This window comes from Haplochromis burtoni, unplaced genomic scaffold (assembly GCF_018398535.1).
Source record: "Haplochromis burtoni strain Fernald_Lab_line unplaced genomic scaffold, NCSU_Asbu1 Contig_277, whole genome shotgun sequence".
NCBI lineage: Eukaryota > Metazoa > Chordata > Actinopteri > Cichliformes > Cichlidae > Haplochromis > Haplochromis burtoni.
In genome coordinates this window covers 628725-653127 of record NW_024582638.1, presented here as the reverse complement: position 1 = coordinate 653127, position 24403 = coordinate 628725, and the positions used below count along the sequence as shown (strand labels likewise).

At 39.0% G+C, this 24403-nt stretch overlaps 1 protein-coding gene across 1 annotated transcript in view; it reads left to right on the top strand.

Moving 5' to 3' along the window:
- The first annotated feature begins 3101 nt into the window (after positions 1 to 3101).
- tet2 (tet methylcytosine dioxygenase 2) overlaps positions 3102 to 24403 on the top strand; it is a 28165-nt gene continuing 6863 nt past the window's right edge. The window contains exons 1-2 of the mRNA XM_005940021.3: positions 3102 to 3572; positions 21423 to 24395. Of these exons, the coding sequence (XP_005940083.1) occupies positions 21467 to 24395 (2929 nt within the window). The 5' untranslated portion in view covers positions 3102 to 3572; positions 21423 to 21466. The remainder of the gene's footprint in view (positions 3573 to 21422; positions 24396 to 24403) is intronic.

Below are 24403 nucleotides of genomic sequence, written 5' to 3'. Positions count from 1 at the left end.
CAAAAAAAAAAGCTTTTGCAAATGAGGTCATGCCCTCATGTGGCTTCATTGATAAAAATGTGCGAGCCCATTAAGTCAGATGTCATAAAAACGCTGTTGCACAGTTTTACATCTCCAAAAGTGTAGAAGATGCTAACTAGTTAAATGTTTCACAGATGTGAAATGCTTTAAGAGTCACCCTTCAAATGATTTCGTTAGTTTTTAGTATCTGAAATCCTTTTTGATCAAGATCAATAGTACAAAATTAAAATTTTCTCTGAATTTTCACATTCAGCGCTGAAAATGTTTTTTGTTGTTATAAGATTTTATCATTGCGACTTGGATCAGGGCAAACATTTTACGTGGCATGTAAATGAGTAAAAGAAGATGACTCATTTAACTCTGCAAAGAGCTTCATGTTTGAATGTGCGCTCTTAAAGCCCCCTAAATGAACTTAGGTTTTCTAAGTTTACATGTAAATCATATAACTCAAGAAGACCTATATTCTTTATTTGCAGCACATAAATAAACAAGGCTACTGCGGCAGCAAGAAAAGCTATTTAAATCCCCCACTAATGGTCATCAGCACGTTTGCATGAGTGTGAAATCAGTCAAGTGACAAGTGTGCCTGAATTGTGATGACCCTGTGTCAGCATGGGGCCACAGCTCTGTGTTTACGGAAGAGGTGATGGCACACGCCACTATTCCTTTGAAATCCTGCAAGGTGAGAGGAATAATGAGATAATCTCTGCTTTACGAGTTACAGTAGCTGTAATGGGAAGCAGCCCAGCAAGGAGCTCCTCTGCTGGAATGCTGACAATACACACAGCAAAAAGCAATGACTGCACTGCTGGAGCGCTGCAAACAGCGTTTCATCATCGTTTGACTTCATATAGTGATGTTGTTAGGAAACACTTAGTTACTAACAAATCAGTGTTTAACATTATCATGCTTTTGCAGTCAGGTTTCTGGCCACTTGGCAAACACAAGCCCAATGTTCACTGTCCAATAGCTCGTGGGAGAACGATCTGGGCCTTTGGCTGTTAAATGATCCACTGTGTTCACCAGCTTGTTGCTAACTGTTCCGGTCTGTGCTCAGTTACTGGGAACATAGCAGACAGTGGTTTGTTTGTTATGGGAGCCAAAAATGGCAACCAATCCATTCAGAGTAAACAAAAATCATCCATTTTAGGACAGGACGATTAAACAATCATCCCCAACTTTATTATGTTGCTTCTATTTTTTTTAAAATAGTGATTGAAGCTGTACAAGCATTACAGAGTAAGTGTTACTCCATAATGCAGAAACTTGTAAAACATTGATATGAATCTTGAATATTATTTAACCACATATTGAGTGAGAGCATTTCCTTGTTTATAGGGCCAGCCTGAAGGAAAAGGGAGAAGTAAGGAAGCTGTCCAGTCCAAACAACCCCTGAAAGTCCCACAGCACTGACTGCTTGAAGATCTCATTCAGTGGTGGCAGTTTGAGTTTTACTACCAAGCTTGAAGGCATTTTGATGGCAGATCATGAAAAGGGAAGAGAAAGACAAGTAATCTACAGGTTTGTCCCAAATTGAAGGAAAAGGAAAAGCAACACATAATATCTTAATAAGATGAAGCCTGGCCACCATGTGCCAGCAGAACAAATTTAGAAAGCCTTAGAATTGTTTGGCAACTGAATAATGTGCTTTAAAGACAGCCTGGTGTCTATCTGAGTGACAGCTTTGTGCTTCAGTGCTAACGTTGAGAACAAGGTCCGTTTGGATCCGTGCTGCAGTCTACAGTGACTTCTCCTTCTCACGCTGCGTCTTCCCCTCCCCCCAGTGTGTGTAAAAACAAATCTCCTTTTCTCTGCTGAGCCTGAAAGTATTGAGTCAACAAATGTCATTGCAGCTAGGCAGGGACTGTGGGGAAAGAGGTGGGGTCTTAAGCCTGCAGTACAGATAATAGCAGATTATTTTAAGACAAGATCCACCTGGTAACTAGTTAGTTGGCCTTTCTTATGTGGCCAAATGGACAAATCAGCTTATGTTAAAAAAGTAAGGTTGAGGTGATAAGGCTTTCATTCATTTGGATTTGCTTTATTCCTCGAAGAAAAAGAGAAACACTAACACACTTTTCCCTGACAACCGATAATCCTTCCTAATGCTATCATCATTGGTGAGATTTATGAGATTACCTTTAGCAGTTTAACACCAAACAGACAAACATACACACATGCAAGTTGCGGCTACCTTTCAGAATCCTATGACAAAAACAGCAGTTGAAGTCGCCACGGGGCGATCGTGGCTCAAGAGTTGGGAGTTCGCCTTGTAATCGGAAGGTTGCCGGTTCGAGCCCCGGTCTCGGTCGTTGTGTCCTTGGGCAAGACACTTCACCCTTTGCCTACTGGTGGTGGTCAGAGGGCCCAGTGGCGCCAGTGTCCGGCAGTCTCGCCTCTGTCAGTGCGCCCCAGGGTGGCTGTGGCTACAATGTAGCTTGCCATCACCAGTGTGTGAATCTGTGTGTGAATGGGTGGATGACTGGATGTGTAAAGCGGTTTTGGGTCCTTAGGGACTAGTAAAGCGCTATATAAATACAGACCATTTATTAATATTTGCCACCTTTCTAACACTTCTAACTTGTGTTAACTCAGCAACATTCCAGGGCTGAATTTCTCTTTTAAATCACCCTGATCCCCTTTCCCTCTCACACTGCACTCTCTTTTTTCAGGCCCACGTGGTGTGTGTCAACAGGAGGTGGGTCTTGGCAGACACATGAAGCAAAGTATGCTGCCCGCAGACTTGTCTTACAAGTCACTCTAAAAATGAACCAGTCGGCAGACTAGAATGAATTTCCAACAGCAGTTGGAAATTCATTGCTCTACCGATTGGACTCCATAACTGGCCACATGTTGTTGTTTCTGCAGTGTTCTCAAAAAGGGAGTGCTCTTACACTTGAGGGAAATTTCTGCAAGCTATGACAGAAAAAGAAAGAGATAAACTGAAAAAGGGAGGGAAAAAACCCCTTAGTCACTTGGCTTCCTGTCTGAAAAAAAAAGGAAGTGGGTGGAGACATTTTCTACACTGCCACAGTCAGATAGCTGAAACCAGTGCAATATTCAACAGAAAAGTATACTCTGTCTCAAACCCAGAATCCAGATCCACTCCAGTTCTTCAGGGCAATCCTAGTGTTCACTATTGTGTACGGCTGAGGAAAGAAGAAAAAGGAGGGAGCATAGGGGGGAAGGAAATCTGCCTCTTTGTGTGGGAAGGTCTCAGCAAGAAGGCGATTTTGTAATTATTTGAGGTAGACACCAAAGCAAGGCTCTTCCTCCTGACCTCCAAACAGCATCGTTTCCAATTTCTGTACCTCTGCTGCCTTACGGGAGTCACATATGAGTGTGCTTCTGAGGCTGCCAAACAGCGACACCCGGGCTTCTCCTGATGATGAGAGCCGACGTCAGACTGGTTTCCATGAATATTGATGTGGAGGATAGTCTGTTTCATAGAAGAACAGAAGGAGGCAAGATGGCTGCCTTTAGGATTTGTTAAAGAGGAGATCCAGACGGTTTGTTGGAATTTCTACAAAGTGGAGGGACGTGAAAGGCAGGTGAGAACTGGCTCGGCACCTTAATAATCCGTTTAGCCCTTTCCCCCCTGTAATCTTGTGTGTGTTTTTGGTGGTATTTAGTCAGATGAAGTACAGCAGATGCCCCACATCGTAAAAAGCAAGAGCCAACATAATAAGGGGGGGATATGAGATAAAGCTACTCCAACATGGCTGACAAATTCTCTCTTTTTTTGTGCCAGCTAAAACTGAAAGACAGCAGTTGTGTTTTCCTGTGTGTGCTTCTTGCTGCATTTGAATACATTATAGAAAACAGTGGACTTGTTCAGGAGTTAGGTTTTTTTAAAAGCATAATTTAAATGCCTGTGTGACACTACCTTTACTATTCAACCCTGGCTTTTTCCTAAACACATTAAAAATGTATTCAATATGTAATATAACAAACATTTTTGTATAAGTGACTTCCTATTTGTCAAAAAACATTTGCAGCATTTATGTGTTATTGACAACTATTACAAAATCATAATTATGATTGTATTGTCTGTTTTTTTTTTAATTCAATCTGGATTCAGATTTAGGTAGTTATTCACTTTGGTTTCCCCAATCCTTTCTCACTGATGTATATGTGCATTTTTATTCTGTTCAGCCTTCAGTAGGAGAGTAAAAGTCCAACCTAAGCATGTCCAGTAGTAAGTGCACAGAGTCTGCACGGCAGCAGAGCTGAAATAGCTTCTGGCTTTGTGTATATGAATCAGCTTTCATTGCTTTCACCACTGAATGACGAGCAGACACAAAGGCAAATCCCAAGGAGAAGCAAAGGAGAATAGAATTGTGGTGGCAGAGCGTAGTGTAGGTGGACAAGGTCAGAAAGCTATGAAGGAAATGAAATTCAATCCAACTGCACCATTAAGTGGGTGAACAAGACTGGTAATTCTGGAGATTTCCCTTACTTCTTTTAGAAGTTGACACTAAACACAAGGTTGTTATCAGGGAGCAACAACAAACATCAATTCTAAAAAACTGACCAACTTGGTGACTTCACAAGACTATTTTGTCTATTTTAATGCATTACAAGGCGTAAGCTGTCACAGCTAACAGGGTGTTGTAGGTTTTGGATCTAGCTGCTGACATAAAGATTATTGACAACACAATGCAGATTGTGCCTGTGACTTTCAGGGTGTATGAAATGTCATTATTTTAAAGGAATTGAAATAAATAACAGCTATGTTGCCTTGTATGAATCGCAAATTAACAGAAGTACAATAACAGAATGACAGCAGTAACACGATCATGTATAAATCCTCATAGTTTTAAATACATATAAATTGAGCTTTATTATAGGACGCCAAGTCTCCTATTAATTATCAAATGCATAATTATTTGTTGTTTCTGCTTGTGTATGTGAATTCACCTAAGATTAACATCTGAATGGCTCATTAGTATAACAAAAATATTTCGGAGGCTTCCATGCTAGGTTGTGTATTGCGCTAACTGCAGTCGATAGCCATGTGGCCTCAGGGTACAAATTAAACAAAAGGAAGATGGAGACTAATGACTGACATTTAATTTGGCATCACACTTTAACAAGGCTATCTGAAGAACTTGTGCTTCGGTTTTTATCTTTAAATCAACACGAAAGTTTTCAGACACTGACTATTAGTGATCCATAAGGGCAAGATTAAAAGAGGTTAAATAGACAGTGAAGCTCCTTGTCAAATTACTAAAGACATTTACTAAGTTTTGGTTACAAAGTTGTATTTTTTTTCCTTTGATTGTCGATGCAGGCCATGCAGTTCCTGCACTGTGGTACAACTTTTAAAAACATATCTGGTGCTAGTAGAAGAAGATACTATTTAAGTCACAGAGTTTAAAACCAGCAGTAGTGGTATACACCTCTTGCGCAATACCATGCCTGTGTTTTGACACGATGAGCACGGTCACTGGCTGTGTAGCATCAACAAAAGTTCTTAAGCAAGAGTGCTCTCTGTAGCATTCATAAAGAATGTTGTGACTGCATGAGATCAGGTGAGCCAAGCCTTTGTGTGTGTAAGTGTGTACGGTGATCCCATTGCCCCACATAAACTAACAGACTGCAGATAATGCTTAGTGTGTCATTTGAAATACCAGACATTGTACTTTGATGAACAGAAATGAACCCACCTCATTTCTTGCTATGAGAGTGCACTATTAATCTCAGTTGTCTGATGTTATAACTTGTGGCTATATCTGCACTTAGTTCACTTTCCATTTTGTTTTTATTCTGTTTGCAATTCCGGTGCTCAGACCACCATACAAAAATATCATTTATGTCTGGTATGTATATCTTTTCTAGTCATCTGCTGTGTGTGACTGAATTTCAAGCTATTGCCATGTTCAATAACTTGCAATGGAGTGTTTATATACGCAAATGTAAAATGCATAAGCCGCTATTGAAATGTATAAAATAAAAATACCACCTTTGTGGATATACAGGGGTTGTGTCAGCTTTATGCAACTGACCCTTCAAGTTTTCAAACTAAAACTGGGTCAGCAAGCTTTCACAACATCCAAGAATGTGCACTAGTGTGGATGCTAAGTATAACAAAAACAATGTGGATCTATCCCATGTTTCTCTTTCTGTTCACCTTGACTGTGCAAAGGATTTATATGTGCTAATCCTGACCTGCACAACTAATGCTACATAATAACAGAAATAAAAAACAACCACCATCTAATAGTTTTGCAGTTTTATATTTCTCTGCATTGCTGCTGTTACATCAGCAGCTGAAAAGGCATGAAAGCATTAATAGGGCTACAGGGGGCTGAGTGGGGGAAGGGCCATATAGATCAATCACATGCACATAGCTTCTCTCATCTATCCACACCTACAGATAAAGCCTCACGGGTGGACTGCTAGTTCGTCATGGTCTTAAGTTCCCTTTATGTCACTCCTGGGGCAAACACAATATCACCTTTGGGAAGAATGTCCAGTTGCCATAGCGTTCCACAACAATGCTGTCTACTTAAAATACGCAAGCCTTTACCCAAGCCCTCACCTCTGACCCTGCCCTATCCAACCCATGTATTATTTTTCCAACCAGGAGCCATTTCAGAAATGACACAGAACAGGTCCAGTGGCAGGCTAGACATTTTAGATTGCACTACACCTGGCTGGCCATAGCTCAGCTGCTTTCCTAAGACAAAATGGCGAGATACTGAGTGTTGTATTGATTTCTGCAATATTGATTTCCCTTTTGTCTGCTGCTGGGGTTTTGTTTTCCTATAGAGAGCAAGGGAGTAGCAGCAAGCCACTATCAGATGCTTCAACAGTGGGATCACTCTGTGAGAACGCTGTCACTCATTTGAACATATCTTAATGTTCAAATGAGTGACAGTGCATTTACAGTTGGATGCAATTTATCATGAGGTGTGTTTTGACTTACTGCTGCAAAAATGTTCACATTGTTTTAGCATCAGTGAAACCTGTAGAGCTTTGCCATTTTTTTAGTATGGTGTTTGTTTTACTTTACTATTGATTGAACATAAACTGCATTATGTAAGACAATGTCTATTAACTGAAGCCAGATCAAAAAAATATGTCACTAATAAGACCACCAAACTAGATGGCCCTAACTTGTTAAAGTAATTATGATCCGGTCTGAGGTAAAAAAAAAAAAAGAAAGATATTCATAACCAACATATCCTATAAATATGACTCATAGCCTCCTACTACGAAGCGGTGCGCCGTTAGCCAAGTTGACGTTTAATTATCGATTGAGAGAGATAAGACTGCGTTTGAGTGGCACAGGGCCGGAGAGAGGGTTGCTGGCCCTGTGAGCGTATATCGATGTCAGGGTTTACCTCAGGGGTGAGACAGAGAGGGCAGGGACTCAAAAGCTTCCTCCACGTGAACACGCACATGGCCGTTCTGTTTACAAACACTATCCCGGCATTCCGCAGCGAGGAAGGCAAGTGAGATGTTATGTAACCACCCCTAAGCGAATAGCATCTCTTCCCGCTTCTCGCCAGGCCGCTCCTCCTACGCTTGGATGATCTTCTTAAATACTGTTGTCGCTGGTTGCGCTGACAGAAGTTAAGAATAGAGAAAGAAATTCAAAAGTCACTTCAGTCACTGTCGGTGTCTTTGCCTGAGACTGTGGCGAGACTGTGAGCAGGTCTTTTTCTTTGTGCCATTCTACATTGCTCTCGTGCAATTCTAATAGCATCAAGTCCGGAGACTAAAGAGGCCTTAAACGTGCCGTAAGCTTTTTTTGTGATTACAGCTTACAAAGCCATCACATGGGCGCAGATACCGTGGAGGACACAATGTAGTCCACAGTAATGTCTCCATTGCACAGTCCTGCATGCTTAATTGGATTATTCATTAAATATTTCCTGGATACATTCATTAATCAATTTAGAGCACCAAGTTGCAATGTAGTACTTAGCATTTTTGTTACTATTATTAGCAAGAGAAGCCTAGCAATTCCCTTAAAACATGCACATGGCATCTCTTAATGCTTAACATGAAAATCTTTGCAGATAAAAGCAAAACCAGGAAACAATAACTCTTGAAAATGATGGGGAAAACTTGATAAACCATATGCATACATACTTTAATCATCCACGCTAGTGGCCAATTTATAATCACCAATTAATGGAAAATCCAGGTCTTTGGCCTGTGTGAAATTGGGAAAACCAACACACCACTATACCACCACTCAGATTCCCCATCATTGCTCACTTCCAGTTAAATGAAATCAACCAAAAAGTGGAGGTTTAATTCAGAATTATTTATTGGAAAAGAATTTGCCTGTCAAATTGCATCTTTTGTTTTTTTTATAATTTTATTTTTTAAAGGTTAAAAGTGCTGAAACTATCAAAATCTGCAAAGCTTTGTCATTATAGCACAATCTAAAGGAGGTCCAAAATGGTTAAAACAGTTGCTTTTGATTACTACTTGCCCTCTTCTAAAATGGATGTTAGATATGAACCATTTTAGTGCTGCGAGCTGTCACTATAAAGGCCCCCTGTGGTCTACACAAGAAGCATAAAAGTAGACAGCTGGCCAAGACTGCTATTAAAAGTGTAACCCTACCAGAGGCTTTGAGTGACATCACTAACCAGTTCTGGGGAGTTAGAGTGGCTGTGGCTTAATATTAGGTTTCCTAAGTGGAATGTACAATTGCAGCAGTTGGAATCTTTCTGAGCCATAGTGCCCAGTGATAACTGAACTGGGCTTCATCCACTTGTTTATGATAGGAAAGGTTGCAAGTATGACTTCAACTCTTGTACTGAAAGAATACAAACTCTTGTCTGCAAAAAAGATTGCAGTATTTAAGTAATGGACTGCCATAATTTAAAGAAATATTTATGAAAACACTGAAACAATACACTGTTTACAGAGGCTATACTTAGCAATTCATTCTTGAGGTGTGGGATGACATATATGATTCATACAACCCATACTCCATACACAAAAATATTCCTCTCAGAAGGATTTGTGATTCCCATTCAATGAATCACGTGCCTCCTACTGAGTGAAGGTAAAGAAGGAGCTTAGAAAACAGCGGCTTAGGTCAGGCTGCTTAGAAACCAATGAGGGATCATCTCAAAAGCTTTCCAGAAAACTAGAGAGCACGTAGAAATGTTTCTCAGGCAAAATGACTGTTAACCCTCCTGTGATATATTTTTGGCTACACATTTATTAAAGTAAAATGAAAGAACTTGTTGCCAAACTTGCCTTAGTTTGTCATGACAAAGAAAAGAAAAGAAAACACAAACTTCAGTGAAACCGAAATTTGCACTGATATCCACCTACGATCCCTTTGCTCCAGTGTTTGTGTGGCATACTTTCCCTCCAATAATAATTTTGCATTTTGCTCTGTTTACTGTCCACCTCTGCTTCCTGTTCATCCACAAACTGGTCTGGATTTGAATACTGCAAACAGTCTAGAAGCCTTCTAGGCTTTATGGATCATGCTAAATTATAGTGGATATGAATTTTAAAAAATTAGGCGGGAAAGTCACTTAGAAGTTAACATTTGCAACTTTTTACAAAAAATTGCTATATTAATAAAATCAAAATTTAATGATTTTTATATCATTTAAATCTATGAAACTAGAAATAGTGATAAGATGCCATAATAGATAGCAAAACTGATGAATGGGTTTAAAGAAAATTTTCAGAAATGTTGGGATAGGGGAAGCAAATGACTTCATAGAGAAAAGAAACCATGAATGCTAAATGGTAGATAGGTTCCAGAGAAGCGCATTGCATGATCCAAAATCTGTCTTTTTTCAAAGAAGGCTTTTGTTGTTTTAACAAGAAAATGCTAAACTATGTTCTGCACATATTAAACCAGCATGGTTAAAAGAGTAAACGTGTCTAGGAGCTAAACTGACCAGTTTGCAAGTCCAGAGTAATCATTGGTCAAATGTGAACAGTTGCTCTCCCTAGTTTCTAAACACTTATAGTATTGCTACTTTTTTGTCAGTTCATCATTTAAAGTAAGCATTTATTTTTGAAAAACAATAAAATTTCTCAATTCTAAGATTAGATGATTCTAAACTTCAAACATCATGAATAATTTCACTTTAACATAATTTGGTATTTCCATTTTAAACAACATATCTAAACTTGACCTTTAAATGTGCTGATTGACACAGATACAAATGTAGGCCTCTGAATATGTGGCACAGTTGAATTACTGGCAGGATCAACCCATAAAGAACACGTGTGCACCACAGCAATGCAACCTCTTCTGCAGTCAGCCATGCTAGGGTAATGGTTAGCCCAGATGGGCTTTGAAGCGCTCATAGGACATTGCCATGGCTACCATGCACTCAGAAATTAACTTTTGCTCTTTGTGCAGTTCATCAAGTTAGTCAGATATATTGACTGTTGCATAGACAAAGGGCTGGAGAGAGAAAATAGAGACAAGCCCTCTGGAAGGAAGAGTGTAGCACTGTGAGGGGTTGGGCGCAGGTCAGTGGGTTTGTACGCTCAGAAGCCAATGTCTTCAGTGTCCATGTGATCATGCTTGATGGCAAAAAAGATTTAGACACTATGTGTCAGCCTCAGAGCCCAGCAAGGATTCTTTGTAGCACACGTGGTGACTAAACTGGAAAAATAAAGGCTAAAAAAGTTTTTGGAGTGACATCAAGTTCAACTGCAACTTTCAGGATTGACTGCTCTGGGGGAAATATTCAATGCTGAGGTCAAGGTAAACAACGTCAAAGACAATGTCTTAGTGAAACGTTGTTGAAGGGAAGGCTGTGGGTGAACAGATTTGGTCTGAATGAATACAGACTCTTGTATAAAAAAAAAGCATGCAGCTTTTAAGGAAAATATTGTGACACTTGCTATTGGTGGCCACAAATAACACAAGGCAGAGTACATGACTGTTGATTCCTGAATGGCTGCCATAAAACAATAGTGTTTGCAATGACTATACTTGTTAATTCATTCTTGAGGTGTGAGAGATAATTTACATGATCTGTGACCTTATTGTCTATTATCATGGGCAGCTGACCATTTGGTTAATACTGAATCAACCCAGTAGCTAAAAATTAATACAGTGCACTTTGAAAATATTCAGAGCAAGAATAGTGAAGGATGACCAAGAATCTCATTGTTACTCTGACTGAGCGCCACTGTGTGAAAATGGAAAAAACTTATAGCAATCCAACTGACTCTGTGGGCATGAATATTGAATATCTGCGCTTTATTGCCGAGTCACTGGTGACAAAATTCTCATTAAATCCAACTTGAAATTTCAGTTGATGTTGTTCTCAGACTTGGAGAAACAAGATTGTATGGCCTGATGAACAGATTCAAGTTTTTCCAGCTCAGTCAGACACCTCACTTGAATCAAATTAAGTATACCTGTAGAGAACTAGAATCTCTCTCTACTGACAGTACCCATTAAACCTTCATGACCTTCACAGATCTGAAAATAAAGAATTCCCCAAATGCTGCAAAGTTTGTTGCATCTTACTCAAAAACACTCAAGACTGTAACTGCTGCCAATCACACCTTAACAAAGTGTTTAGAAAAGGGTCTAAATAAAGTCTAACTCAAATACATACACATATTAAAAAATGTCTGGACTACAATTACATTTGAAGCAAAATTAACAACAGTAAAAATTGTTTACTCAGGCCCAATGTGAGTCAAATGGAAGACAAAAGTAAAACATGCCCACACAATGTTTTGCATGTGTTTGTCATATTCCCAGAATACCAGCTGAACTAGTTGTATCAGAAATGTTCAAAGATGGGGTTTAACACTTTCAACAAACAACTTGAGTTACTCATGACACTGTCAACCACAAGAAACAAATCATCAGCTACTCCTCAGACTTAACCCACAATTAGACCCAGTAAAAGAATTACAAATAATAATATCTATTAAATGCTTTGGGTCTAATATAAGGGGGAACACAGTTTCTCTGGAAAAAAGAGTCAAGACATAAAACCTCACCCATCAGCAAAAAAAAAAAAAAAAAAAAGTTAAAAAAAATGAGTGTTTGAATTGGTCTTGAATTAGCAGTGAGAGTGATTATAATTATGAATGGCCATGCAGATGATATCCATTAATCTTTTCCCTCTCTAAGTTTGTATTTTTCCCTTGGGGAGAAGTTAACTGAATAGGTATTGTACATCGTTCCGGTTTTACTTGTCTAACCATTTGCATATATTCCAGCTAGATGATTTCGGGCTCATCTAAAGTAAATGATGTGCCTAAGTAGTGTACATATTTAAATAAATAATACATAATGTTTGCCCTTTACCAAAAACAGTGAATTTAAAAACTGACTGACATTCCCTTCAAGTGTGTGTTCACGTTTTTAAATATTTAGATATTAAGATATAGCATTTATGGCTTTGCTGTTCAATTAGCATTCACTGGAAGTCTACTATCTTTCATCAATTACAGTCATCAGTTTCAGCATGATTAACCATCTCATGAATGCTGCATGCTACAGACTTACTTTTCATTTGTATTTGTTTGCTTGTTTTTGCATGTCTATGACATTTCTGCAGAACACATATAACCTGATTTGTTCTGTGTATATCTGTACTATATAGAATACATTAGATTAGAGGACTGGTTTGCTACATGAACTGAATGTAGGAAACAACATCTTACAGTTCAAAAGAATTACACTAAGTTTGATTAGTTTAAATTTTACTCTTTCAAATAAAACTATAGTTAGGTAGTTATGTTTAAATATAACCAAAAAAGGCAACGAGACAATAAGCTGTGACAGCACAAAGACTGCATTAGGAATCTCCACAAGTATGCCACATCTGCCTTACATTAGACATCAAGAACAATGTAGATCGTACAGATCCCTTCTTCATATGGATGGGGAGGAGGCTCTCTGGCCAAGAAATTACAAACAGAAGTTTATGCCATCTATGTGTCTGATTTGATCTAATAATCTTGGCTTAAGATTCCGTTAAAAAAAACAAAAGGATTATGCTTTTATTTACATGTCTTTGCATTTATGCATCGATGTAAATTCCCCATCAAAGTGAACTTTAGAAAAGTGTAACGTAGAGACAGTTTTGCGTCATATTTAAAGGTAAGCGTGTCATATGTGAGCATGAGTAATTTATTCATCATGAATGATCCCCTCGATAACCGGATTCTACCTCCACTGTTGCCCTGGTTGTGGTTAATTACTCAGGGGTGAGAAACCGAGAATTAAAAAAAAAAACAAAAAACAAAAAAAACAGATCTCTCACTCCAGGATGCCATGTGATACAGACATCCGTACATCACAATTTTGCCATTAGGCCATATACAGTATCAACAGGTAAATGCTGTGCTGAGGAAAAAAGAAAATAGACCTGAAGTTGTACCATTCAAAGTCAGTTGCTACCCCCATGCAGCAAAGCCTTGCAGCAACCTTTGTTGTCATTAATGGAACCAATATGTGTCCCATCAGCAACTCACAGCCTCAAGCCTCTGCATTCCTGGTAATAACCTTCACATGTATCTGCATCTGCTCTATAACCAGCTCAAAAGATCACCCTTAACAGAAACTTTCTATCTGCCAAACATTAGACAGATGCATTAGCAGAAAAGATTTTCTAAAGGTCCATTCTCTACACCAACCTATAACAGTGCTACATTCTAACAACTCAAATGTACTTAGTGTGTAGTGTGGTGTAAATGTGCTTATTTGTATGTGAACACAAACAACCTTATCGTAACAGGCCAGTACCTCGCAGTCTATAAAGAGACCAAAGTGTGTAACAAAAGGTGGTTTTAGGTATTGGTTTCAGCTGTGTCGAAATCAGGAAACTGAAATATGGCAACAAAGGTCTGACAAGTACACGAGGTTTACTTTTATCTAGGTTTTCGACCCTAATTTTACTTTCCTTTTTAAAATGTTTAGATAGGTTTGTGTCCCATCTGAGTGTAGATGCCAGTTTCGTTAAGCTCCCTTCATGTGTAGCAACAAGATAGAAGCACTGAAAACATTAAAATGCCTTCTGACTGCAGACGCAGGGGGGCCCTTTGTTTCTTATTAAAAAAAAAGTGTCATGTGTTGTTCAGACTGATAGAAAGAATGAGAGGGACAAAGCATAAATCACCGTGGGATGTGCATTGTACACGCTGTGTGAACAAGCCATGTGACATAAATCACAAGTGTGAGATGCCTGATAAAGAGACTCTGGGGTGCAATAGAAGAACATAACATAACATCTGTCCTATTGCGCCTGATGAACATTTGACCATCGTTAACAACACATGCTTGAGGGACAATACCTCACATTGTGCCTTATGAATTGATGTGTGTCTTCTGGTTTTCTACACTTTCCAGTCCATCACAGTTTATCTGTAAAAAGATTTTCTCTGAGGGAGTCAACTCCTTTTGTTGATAAGAGTTTCCTTGTGTTTGCCCATTTATTGATGGGGTATTAAAAAGTAGACCCAAAATAACCCATAACAAATAATAATAAAATTGAGAGTATGATATTTCTGCAAAAACTTTAGTAACCTTAGATGAATTTCAAGCTTGGAGTTAAAAAAAAAAAAAGATTGTTTGCATATTAGAGGAAAATAACTGCTTGTTTACATTGTCAGCTGGAATGCTGAGTTGCTAGAGGTCGTTGGGTTTGTAGAACAGCAAGTTCGGCTCTATATTTACATCAGGGATTTGATCGCTGTAGAATGCAAGTCATCTGACCTAATTACCCCAGTAAAGCGTTGCTAAGGATGAGATTTCACTCACGGTTGAGCTGCCTATAGTCTGACCAATCTAACTGGCTGCACTCTGATCAAATAACATTAAATGTAAGTAACATTTATCATCATGCTACCATGCAGTTTTTTTTGCAGGGAAATCTCATGTTTCTGCAGTTATGTGGAAATAATTTGAGTTAAACCATCCACCTAAAAAATATGCATAAGAGGAAACTAAATATTTTAATGGCTGGCTGTCCTGTGCAATGATATAGGCATAAATTGCTATAGCTATAACATATACAATATTTCAGAGTCATTATTATATACAGCTGTTAGAAGTTTCAAATACTTCAGACATTCTTCAAAATATGTTGTCACATATTCTCATGTGCAGCAAAACTGAAGTCAAGTCCAGGTAGCCAAAGTCATCTTATACACACAATGAAAAAATTGGATTTCAATTTGCATGCTATCATTGCTTTCAAATGTTTTAAAATCTACTCAGTATCAATACTTGTGACTAAAAGAAGAGGAAGCAACATTGCAATAGTGAAGCAATGGTTCAGTTAGAAGATATTACAATTTAAAAAAAAAAAACTCATATCTTTCCTTTTTACGAGACAGTTCACAGAGCATGTAGTGTTTCTCTTTATTACACAGTCAGAAAATGTATAGTCTTTAGCCTGGGTACATGCTCAAGGTTCTTATCTTTTAAAGCAGGAAATTACAAATGCACTCTTTTCAACAAAGAAAAGGAAATGTGCACTTGAGATTATGGCTTATTCTTGGGACTATTCTACAAAAGTGCGGTGTGGCTTGGCAAGCATGTATTTGATTTACAGGTCTGCTACACATCTTGCTTTCTTTAACAGCAAGGCTCCTTAGCATCGCTGCCTAGGTCTAAAGCTTAAAGCGCAGAGACCTGAGTCTTCCAGCAGCTGTCGTTGGAGGTGAATGTCACATATGGCTGCCAAGTCACGCCAAACAAACCCCATCTACTATGGCAGTTCTCATATTTCACTCGCTCACTCTGGGAATAACAAAAACACAGTGGAAGTCGAGTGTATTTAACACTGTTGCACTTGTGCTATGAAGACAAAGCAATGTGTTACAGACTGCATATTCCCTACACACATAATTTAATGCAAAAGAGAGAGATCATTTGTCATGTTGACTGACAGACTAAAATTACACTCTCCTTAGCAAACCAAAACCCTTTATTTTTAAAGAAAAATATTGATTGTTCAGGCTACTGATAAGGCCCTCTTGTGTAAACTGCGTCCATTGTTTTGCAACACTAGTCCCACTGTGTCCATAAGTCCACTCTTGTCTATAGGCTTCAAAGCACTTTACAACTTGTCATCTATTAATGGCAGCAAATGCATAGTTGCATAGGTAATAACTATGTACAACGGCTGTTCTCAACTGTACTAGTTCGATGGCAGGGAGCAGATGAATGGCAGACATAAGTAAAGATGAACCTGAAGCGTAATTACAAGGCAGAGGTAAGGCTGTGGCAGACAAAAAGAAACCAAACGACAGTAAATAGGAACAAAGAAAATGACAACAAAGGTCTGTTGGGTATTCAGTTCCAGCCATGTAAGCTGAGTCATATCATAAACTGAAACAGAGTGATCATTCCCTGCTGGACATCAGCTATAAGAAAGAAAACCAAAATAGATCAAAGCATTATAACTCCCAGCAGGCATCCACACTAAAGTCACCGCAAAGCTATGCCTCAGCTTAGTTTAGTGCTCTACGTCCGGACCAAAAATAGATCTTTCCATAAATCACATCTAACAAATAGTTAACAGGATGAAGCCAACACTTCAAATCTGCTAAAGCACTCAGGAGAAACAGGATCTACAACTTTGCATGGATGTTATGTGTGTTTTTTATGTTTGTACGAAAGATAGACGCACACACACAGCTGGGATCTCTGGCTTTGTTCTGGGTTTGCAAAGATTTTTTTTGTTACCAGTGTGGGTGTATCCTACTGTGACAAGCTGCTTGGCTCAACTTGGTCGGTTGTAAACCCTGGAGTGTCCCGCAGGAATAGAGCCGCACTGTAAGCGGCTTTGAGCCAGTGTTCAACTCTTGACTTTGTTACTGATTTACAGACTGTTGTGAGACCCAGAAAAACAAAGTAGTAGTCACAAGGGGTCAGGGGGTTCCCGTCATTTGTCTGCCTCACAGAGACATCTTTTAAAAATCAAGTTTTAAAATATGATTTTTATTTAAAAGAGTTAAAAATACGGGTGCAATAGTAATTCGAGTACAAATCCAGAGAGAAATACTTCTGTTTTTTTTAAAGGAAGTGTTACATTGTTACTCATTCAAATAGAGATTGTTAAGTAGGCAGTAACTTTAGGCAGTACTCTCCGTACTTTTCAGAGATTATTATCATCTCTCATCTTTTGAGTCTTGTTTTGTTTTTTGTAGCAAACTGCACAGTAAAAAACAGATTCAAACAAGAATTTGTAAGATTAGCAGATGAGCTGTTATGGATGAGAAAATTGAAATGCTGCATAAATGAAAATGCCTTCCAGATGCAGAGAACTACTGCCATTCATCATAAACAGCCAAGCTTATTGCTCTTACTGTCCTCATTTGTCAAAATAACAATACCTTGGCTTTAATACCTATGACATAATCCTAAATGGGTTCAGTGTCATTTCTGATCAGTTATTTTTATAGAAAGCATTCTGCCTTAGTCATAGACCAGTAGGAAAAAAAAACAAATGCCACAGTAGGAACTTAATATAAGAAGAGTCAGCACATCTTTCATGACTAATTTTTTTTCAGTACTTCTGTTTATTTATGATGATAAACTCTGTCAACCACAGTATTAAAACTGCCAGTTGGACAAAAATTTCTCAATAAATTCACTTGGCCAAACAGTTTTCTTCTAAATATTCTTCCGTGACATGTTAGCATGCTAGAATAGTCCACCGTTTTGCTAGCAGTGAGCCATCTTGTCAGTCAGTATTTTTATTTCATAGTGTCACTTAAAATGTCATCTTTTCAACACCCTTTTTTGTGTGTACAAAGTCTGCAGAGGTTTTCAAGGTACCTCAGAATTACACTGATAACCCCTGTGCTGAGCCTGGAGCACTTACCTGTCTATGGTCATGCCACTGCACCTCTGGCTGGTGTTACTTTAGTTTGTTCTATACCTCACAAGAACTGCGGTAATTGTGTTGCCAAAGATTTTTGCCTGTTCTCTTACTCTGCTCTGCAAATTTCCCTGTTAACATCAATGTGATGTTAACAGATCAATTCATAACCACATTCATCCAAGTGAGTTAACTAGAGATCACAAATTTAAGTGTGAAAGGTTTTGTAAGATTTATCTCACTGACCACAGATTCATTTCAATATATCACACAGAAGTTTCTACTTTGGAGTTGCGTATTTCAGTATAGCTATTATAAAGGTCATGATATTGATTGCTCGTAAAGGTCTGCAATTTAAATCACTTATTGTTTCCACTAATGGTACATAAGTGGCAAAAGCTTGTGATTTCAGTTGTTTCGTTTCCTTTTTTTTTTTTTTTAACTGTCGACTGGGTGTTGAAACCTTGCAAAATGGCAAACACAAATTTCAATGAAGTTCTAAAAAGTCTTCAAAAAATTATACATAAAATAATCAAAGTTGTCAAAAAGACACCTTTGAGGTTCATCTCCCTAGCTGTGCCAGGAGCTTTCTTTGTTTTTAGTGTGTTGCTTCCCCTTTCCACGTGCTAACCAGCCACTGGCAGCTCTGTTGTGACAACAGTGGAATCTTTTAGGAACCTTGTAATAGCCTTGCTTGTTAGTAGGAGGTTTAACGCTCTAAATTTGGCGGTCTGGAGGGCTGCTAATGTCTTGGAAGAGTGATTGATAGAAGATCATTATGATAACCAGCTTCTCCAGACTAAGCTTGGCCTGGCAGTTTCCTATCATCTTGGTCCAAATGAGTGGGCCACATGTAATTTTTTTTCTTCATTCTTGATCTATTTAGTTTTTAACTATTTATGAATTGAGGAACTTTTTAAAAAAGCTAGTCACATTTTTTTTTCTTGAAAGATGAAAAGGTTTTTCACCCAAAACTTTCTTAAGCTGTTACCACAGGAACTTGATTTTAAAGCCTTAAAAGAATATACACCAGACAGGGTGTCATTATGTATGATTGGATATATTAAATATTTGACTAAAATGACACAAATTTAAGTTATTTGCCTAAATTACTGAGCCTAGCATGTGTTTATGTGAACGACAGAGGTTTTCCTTCTAAATTGAATGAGCTTCAAAGTTTATAAAGCTGTGGACATAAGTTCTTTGAATGACAACAGCTGTTCTGTAGCTCTAACAGGTTCCAGATGTTATAATTGTGCCCAGTGATGGAGTATAATTATAGTACCTCTCCTATTTAGCATTTTTTTCCTTTCCTGCTTCCCCAGACATCAGTCAATACCTATAGTGAACCTCATAGTTGGTTTACAATAACAAGACTGCTTTTGTGTGAATCTAAAGCTGCATACAATTATGTTAGTATGGTATTATTATAACATTTTAAGATAGCCATAGCAACTGGCATCTGTTGTGACATTTACTTATTTTAAGTGTATTATGTGTTTATATGTTGTAAGTGAATAGTTTACATTTCTAAGTCTTAAAAATCGAAAACAATTTTAACTTCATTAGATTGGTGCTGTCCTGTTGAAGATATTGTCTCACACCCGGCATTGGCAACTAGCATTCTTCACCCTGATTGTAGATATTCAGAAAAAGACAACTGGGTAACAAGACAACTCAGTGTCAGTCATCGATCACTTCAGTTATTCTCCTTTATCCAGTTTGACTTTAATACTGAATTAGGGCCCCTCTTGGTGCTCAAAAAAATTCCTTTGGCATCTGCAAAAGAGTTTCTAATAATTATGATGGATTAGACTGCAGTTCATTGTACCTGTGCACTGCAATGGTTTTGCAGATGCTGTAGATGTGACATGCATTAATAATTAAGAGCAGCAGATAAAAATCAATGTTCAGCTCGAATCGCTTTTTCTTGCTGCTAAACCCTCTACTTCATATTCTTGATATATTAATATTAACATAGTTTTATACATAGGTATAATTCTCTAGAATTTAAATTAAACTTAGAAAAGTACAAAACTCTGACTGCCTGTCTCTTGGAACTGAACTGTGATTGTATTTAACATAAACATTTTACAAACATAGTGTCTAAAGGGATACATAGACTGGATGGCATCATCCTGGTTTTCACCAACACTGACAGGAATCTTGGCCAGGATTTATCCTTTACTGCTTACACTAAACAAATATCTCTCATCTTCATAACTAGAAACCAAAATGGGAGACATACTGAAAGTGATACTGAAAAATTAGTTAATGCAATTGTTACTTGTAGACTGGACTATTGTAATTTAACAGGCTGTTAAAGCACCATGAAAAGCCTGCATTTGATCCAAGACATGGCAACAAAAGTACAAACAATGACTAGAAAGAGAGCTTATAGGCTGATAGGTGTGCATTAATAGGCAAGCCTGCACTAAAAATGTCACAGAACAACTGATCAAGTACTTTCAAGACACTTTTTGTTGACATGATCAGTTCAAAAATGTAACTCACAGTCTAACAGAGGGAGGTGAAGTCTATGAAAGGTCCTGCTGTCATCTGATAAACATTCAGTACCCAGCTTAAATACATTACACTATGTGCTATATTCAAAAATAGGCCTCTAATTTAAGAGTACTTAGTAACACTAAGAGTTTGTTAGCAGTGTAAATGTGAGTCATAAAAACATTTAAATAAATATGGTTGGTGTTAAAGGACTGAAATGAAAAGACTTTACACAAAGGTTTACACAAAAACATAATAATGAGGCTACACTTAAAAATCAATCTGGTGCTCTTGGGTAAATCAATTTTCCCTCATTTGTTTAGGATGCAGAAATGAAAGGTATCTAACTATATATAGGACAAATGCATATTACACTATCTCTACACCAGCAGTCCCCAACTCCTGGGCCATGGACTGGTACCGGTCCGTGAGTCGTTTGGTACCAGGCCGCGAAAGTTGAGGCTCGGGTGTGAAATATATGGTTTTCAGGGTTTTCATCGTTAACTCTTTTCCCATGTTGTAGTTGTGTTATTTTGCAAGAAATATTTATGCGTTACCATAGAGACCAGAGAGCATTAAGGGGCAGAGAGGAGGACGTTACTCTCAAAGTTGTTAGCACATTTCAAGAGGATGCTGCTAATAAATTTACACAATGACACAATGAATTTGCGTTTATTATTATATTTACAAAATACCAAAGTTTTTGTCTTGGTCGTATCATTTTATTTTGTTGTATTTATCCACAACATCCTAAAGGCCGGTCCGTGAAAATATTGTCTGACATTAAACCGGTCCTTGGCGTAAAAAAGATTGGGGAACGCTGCTCTACACCACTCAGCCATTTTTGTCCTTTTAGTATTAGCATGGACGCATTTGCTTTCACAATGCATTACAACTGTTGACACATCCCTGACCTAACCTTGACCTGTATTTCTAATGGATAGGTGCACAATCAAATTTTGCTGAGGACTAATCGTTTTGACACAATAGTTTTATGACTGTTTGCAAAAGACAAAAAAAATCTTATTTAAAAAAATATGTTTATATTTAAATCAATTCAATAGCAATTTCCTTCCTGTCTTTCAGGACGGACAGAGGGCAGCCTTGTGTATGGACTCTGAGCAGGCCAGATGGAAACAGAAGAGAAGAGACATGAGAAGGAAGAAAGTTTGATATTAGAGCAATTTGGCACATCTCACAACATCCCTCATAAACTCCAGAATGGAGGCCAGTTTTCAGAGGGAAATTCTCTGCAGATCACTGGGGATAAAAACTGGAACCATTATAAACCCAGCACTGATGCCAACACTTTAAAACGGCACAGGGAGAACTGCAACAACCCTGCTTCAGAACAAGGGTTGCTGGATCAAGGATCCTACATCATGAATGGAGAACTGATGAATGGAGAGTTAAAGCATGCACTTACTGAACAGTCCTTATTGGTCCATCAGTCCAAGAAAACAAAAATAGATTCTGAGATTAAAGGAAAGGATGACATAAATTCAGATTTATTGGAAAAGTTTCCTGAACTGACAACAACAAATGAATTTGGATGCAATTCCCAAACGTCAGATATTAAGTTCGATAGCAGGAACTGCAATTTTCGTAACAGAGATATTTTCTGTGTGCCACGAAATAAACAAGTTCCAAATGGTGCTGTATCATCTCCCTCAACCATAGAAAGCACCCCAGGTGATTTGTTAGAGAAAACTTTGTCTCAGTATTATCCTGAGCAAGTCTCAATTGCACCACAAACATCTGGGTCACAATTAGATGCTGTCAATAATTCACTGCCTGATAAACTGTCCAGTGAAGGTGCTCAACTTCCCCCTATGACCTCAGGATTGCCCAATTCAGCACAGATGCCTGGCTCACAGCAACAGCAGGCTCAGGCATCTGGAAATACTGAAGGAGGCAACAATTATAACTCTGTCAACTATGTACTAAATGGATACTCCAATAATTTTGGAGCAGACGACCAGCAGACACAACAACATCAGCAGTCAACATCATCTTATTCTGGTGAGGAACTGGCTCTGGGACAGCTGTCAGGCATGATCCTGTCTACAAATAATGCCAAAATCCCACAACAGCATCCGAATGGTGCGCAGTGTTATCAGGATGACACACGTCATCAAGGTGTATATGTAAAAGCCCACCAGGAGTTTAACGGCAGTTCCTTTCCAAACTGCAATAGTTCCCTACAGCCAGCAGAGGCGGAATACGAGTCCTTTCCCAGTTCTGGGACACAGAAACTGGGGCATGGTGAGGAAAACACGTCTAGTCAGCATCTGCAGCATGGCACTGATAGGGATCGCCACTATGGGATTCAAACCCAGAACTTTCAAGAAAATGCTGTAAACCCACTTAGAGCTGAGAGTCAGGGACCCATGGGATCCAGACTCCAACAGTTACACCACACTGGTATAGAAAACGGGATGGAAAACACGTCTCAGCAGAGAGCCAATTTATCTTGTTCTACTCCTAACCAGAGAGGCTGGAGAGAACTGAATTCTTCACATTCCCAACAGCCACCAACAAGTGGCCCATCATCTCAGGCACAAGAGCAGGATCTGTGGAGGAACTTCTCTACTAAGTCTATGTCAGAACAGCAGACAGCTAACCCCCCGGATCATGGCCAGATGTTTGAGCCAAACCCAATGCAAAGATTTCAGACACAGAGAGTTTTCTCTGATGGCAGCCAGGGGTCTAACTTCCAGAAGAAACAGCAGGATTATCTGCCAATGCAAACTCATTGTGCTTCAGCTCAGCACAACACCGCCTCTGAGTGGCAGCAATCAAATTCTGAAGGAGCTCAAATGCAGCAGTCTTTAGCCCAGAAAATGCCAGAGCAGCAAAACTTCACTCAAAATCAACAAGTTGACAGTCACTGCCAATCCCAGATGCAGTCAGAGCGCTTATGTGAGGACAATGACCTCCAGGAAATATTGTCACCTGGGTTTTTGGCAACACAGCAACAACAGCACTGTCAGCTCCAACGGCCAATGTCCCAGCCACCACAATTCGAAGCGCAGCAACTAAAGTCTCCCAGTTACAGACCTCACAGTCAGCCTCAGCCAGGTCAGCAGCTGCTTCAATCCAATCAGCCTTTTGGAAATGGTTCTGCTCAATCCAGCAACCAACACGTCCAGCAAAATGACCATGCAACATTTAGTAATATTAACACAGTAGAGATGTCACAACATCAAAGGCAGTATCCACCAAACTCAGGCAGCACTAACCTCAAGCAATTTCAACCACAGCAGCCTAAAAGCCACTGCCACCAGCCCAACCACGTGGACTTTCCCCCAAACTCCACACAGTCACAACCTCATTTACCACAAGGTGCTTTAAGCCAACAGGTCACAAAACAAATGTATCCCAAAGCTGAACAGCAGCTGAAGACATCTTGCACTCAGTTCCAAAGGGGACCTCAACTACCTCTGGGACCGGCAGGTCCCCACGTAGACTTTCAGAGGCATGCAGCCCTACGTATGCACCTGTTACAAAAGCAAGAACGCCAGGGCTCTCCTCAAACCCCTCTGAACTCTAGTGACCCTAAACATATCCAGAGAGCTGTGAAAATGGAAAATGGACCCAGACTTGAAATATCTGGGTTACAGAACCAGGAGCATCAGATACACATGCGAGAGGCAGGTAGAATACAAATTAAGCAGGAAAACCAACAATCTCTGTGTGAGCAAAGTAAGAAGCAGGCAAGTATCATAGCCTCTATGGAACAAAGCCTGAGACAATACCAGCTTTCACCTGTGTTTGAGAAAAAATCCATTGTCATCAATGCATTGAATAAAGTCAAAGTAGAATCTTCTGGGCCTGTCACAATCCTGTCAACCAAAACTGATGTGAATGGAGTAGAATCATCAGCACTTGCCTCATCCACTGAAGTTCTTAAAAAAACACCTGATTCCACCCCTAAGAAGGAACAACTTCTACAAAGTTTTATGGATTCTCCTGTGAAGCTGTTGAATACCCCTATAAAGAATCTTTTAGACACCCCAATGAAAACACAGTATGATATTGCATCCTGTCACTGTGTTGGTAAGTCT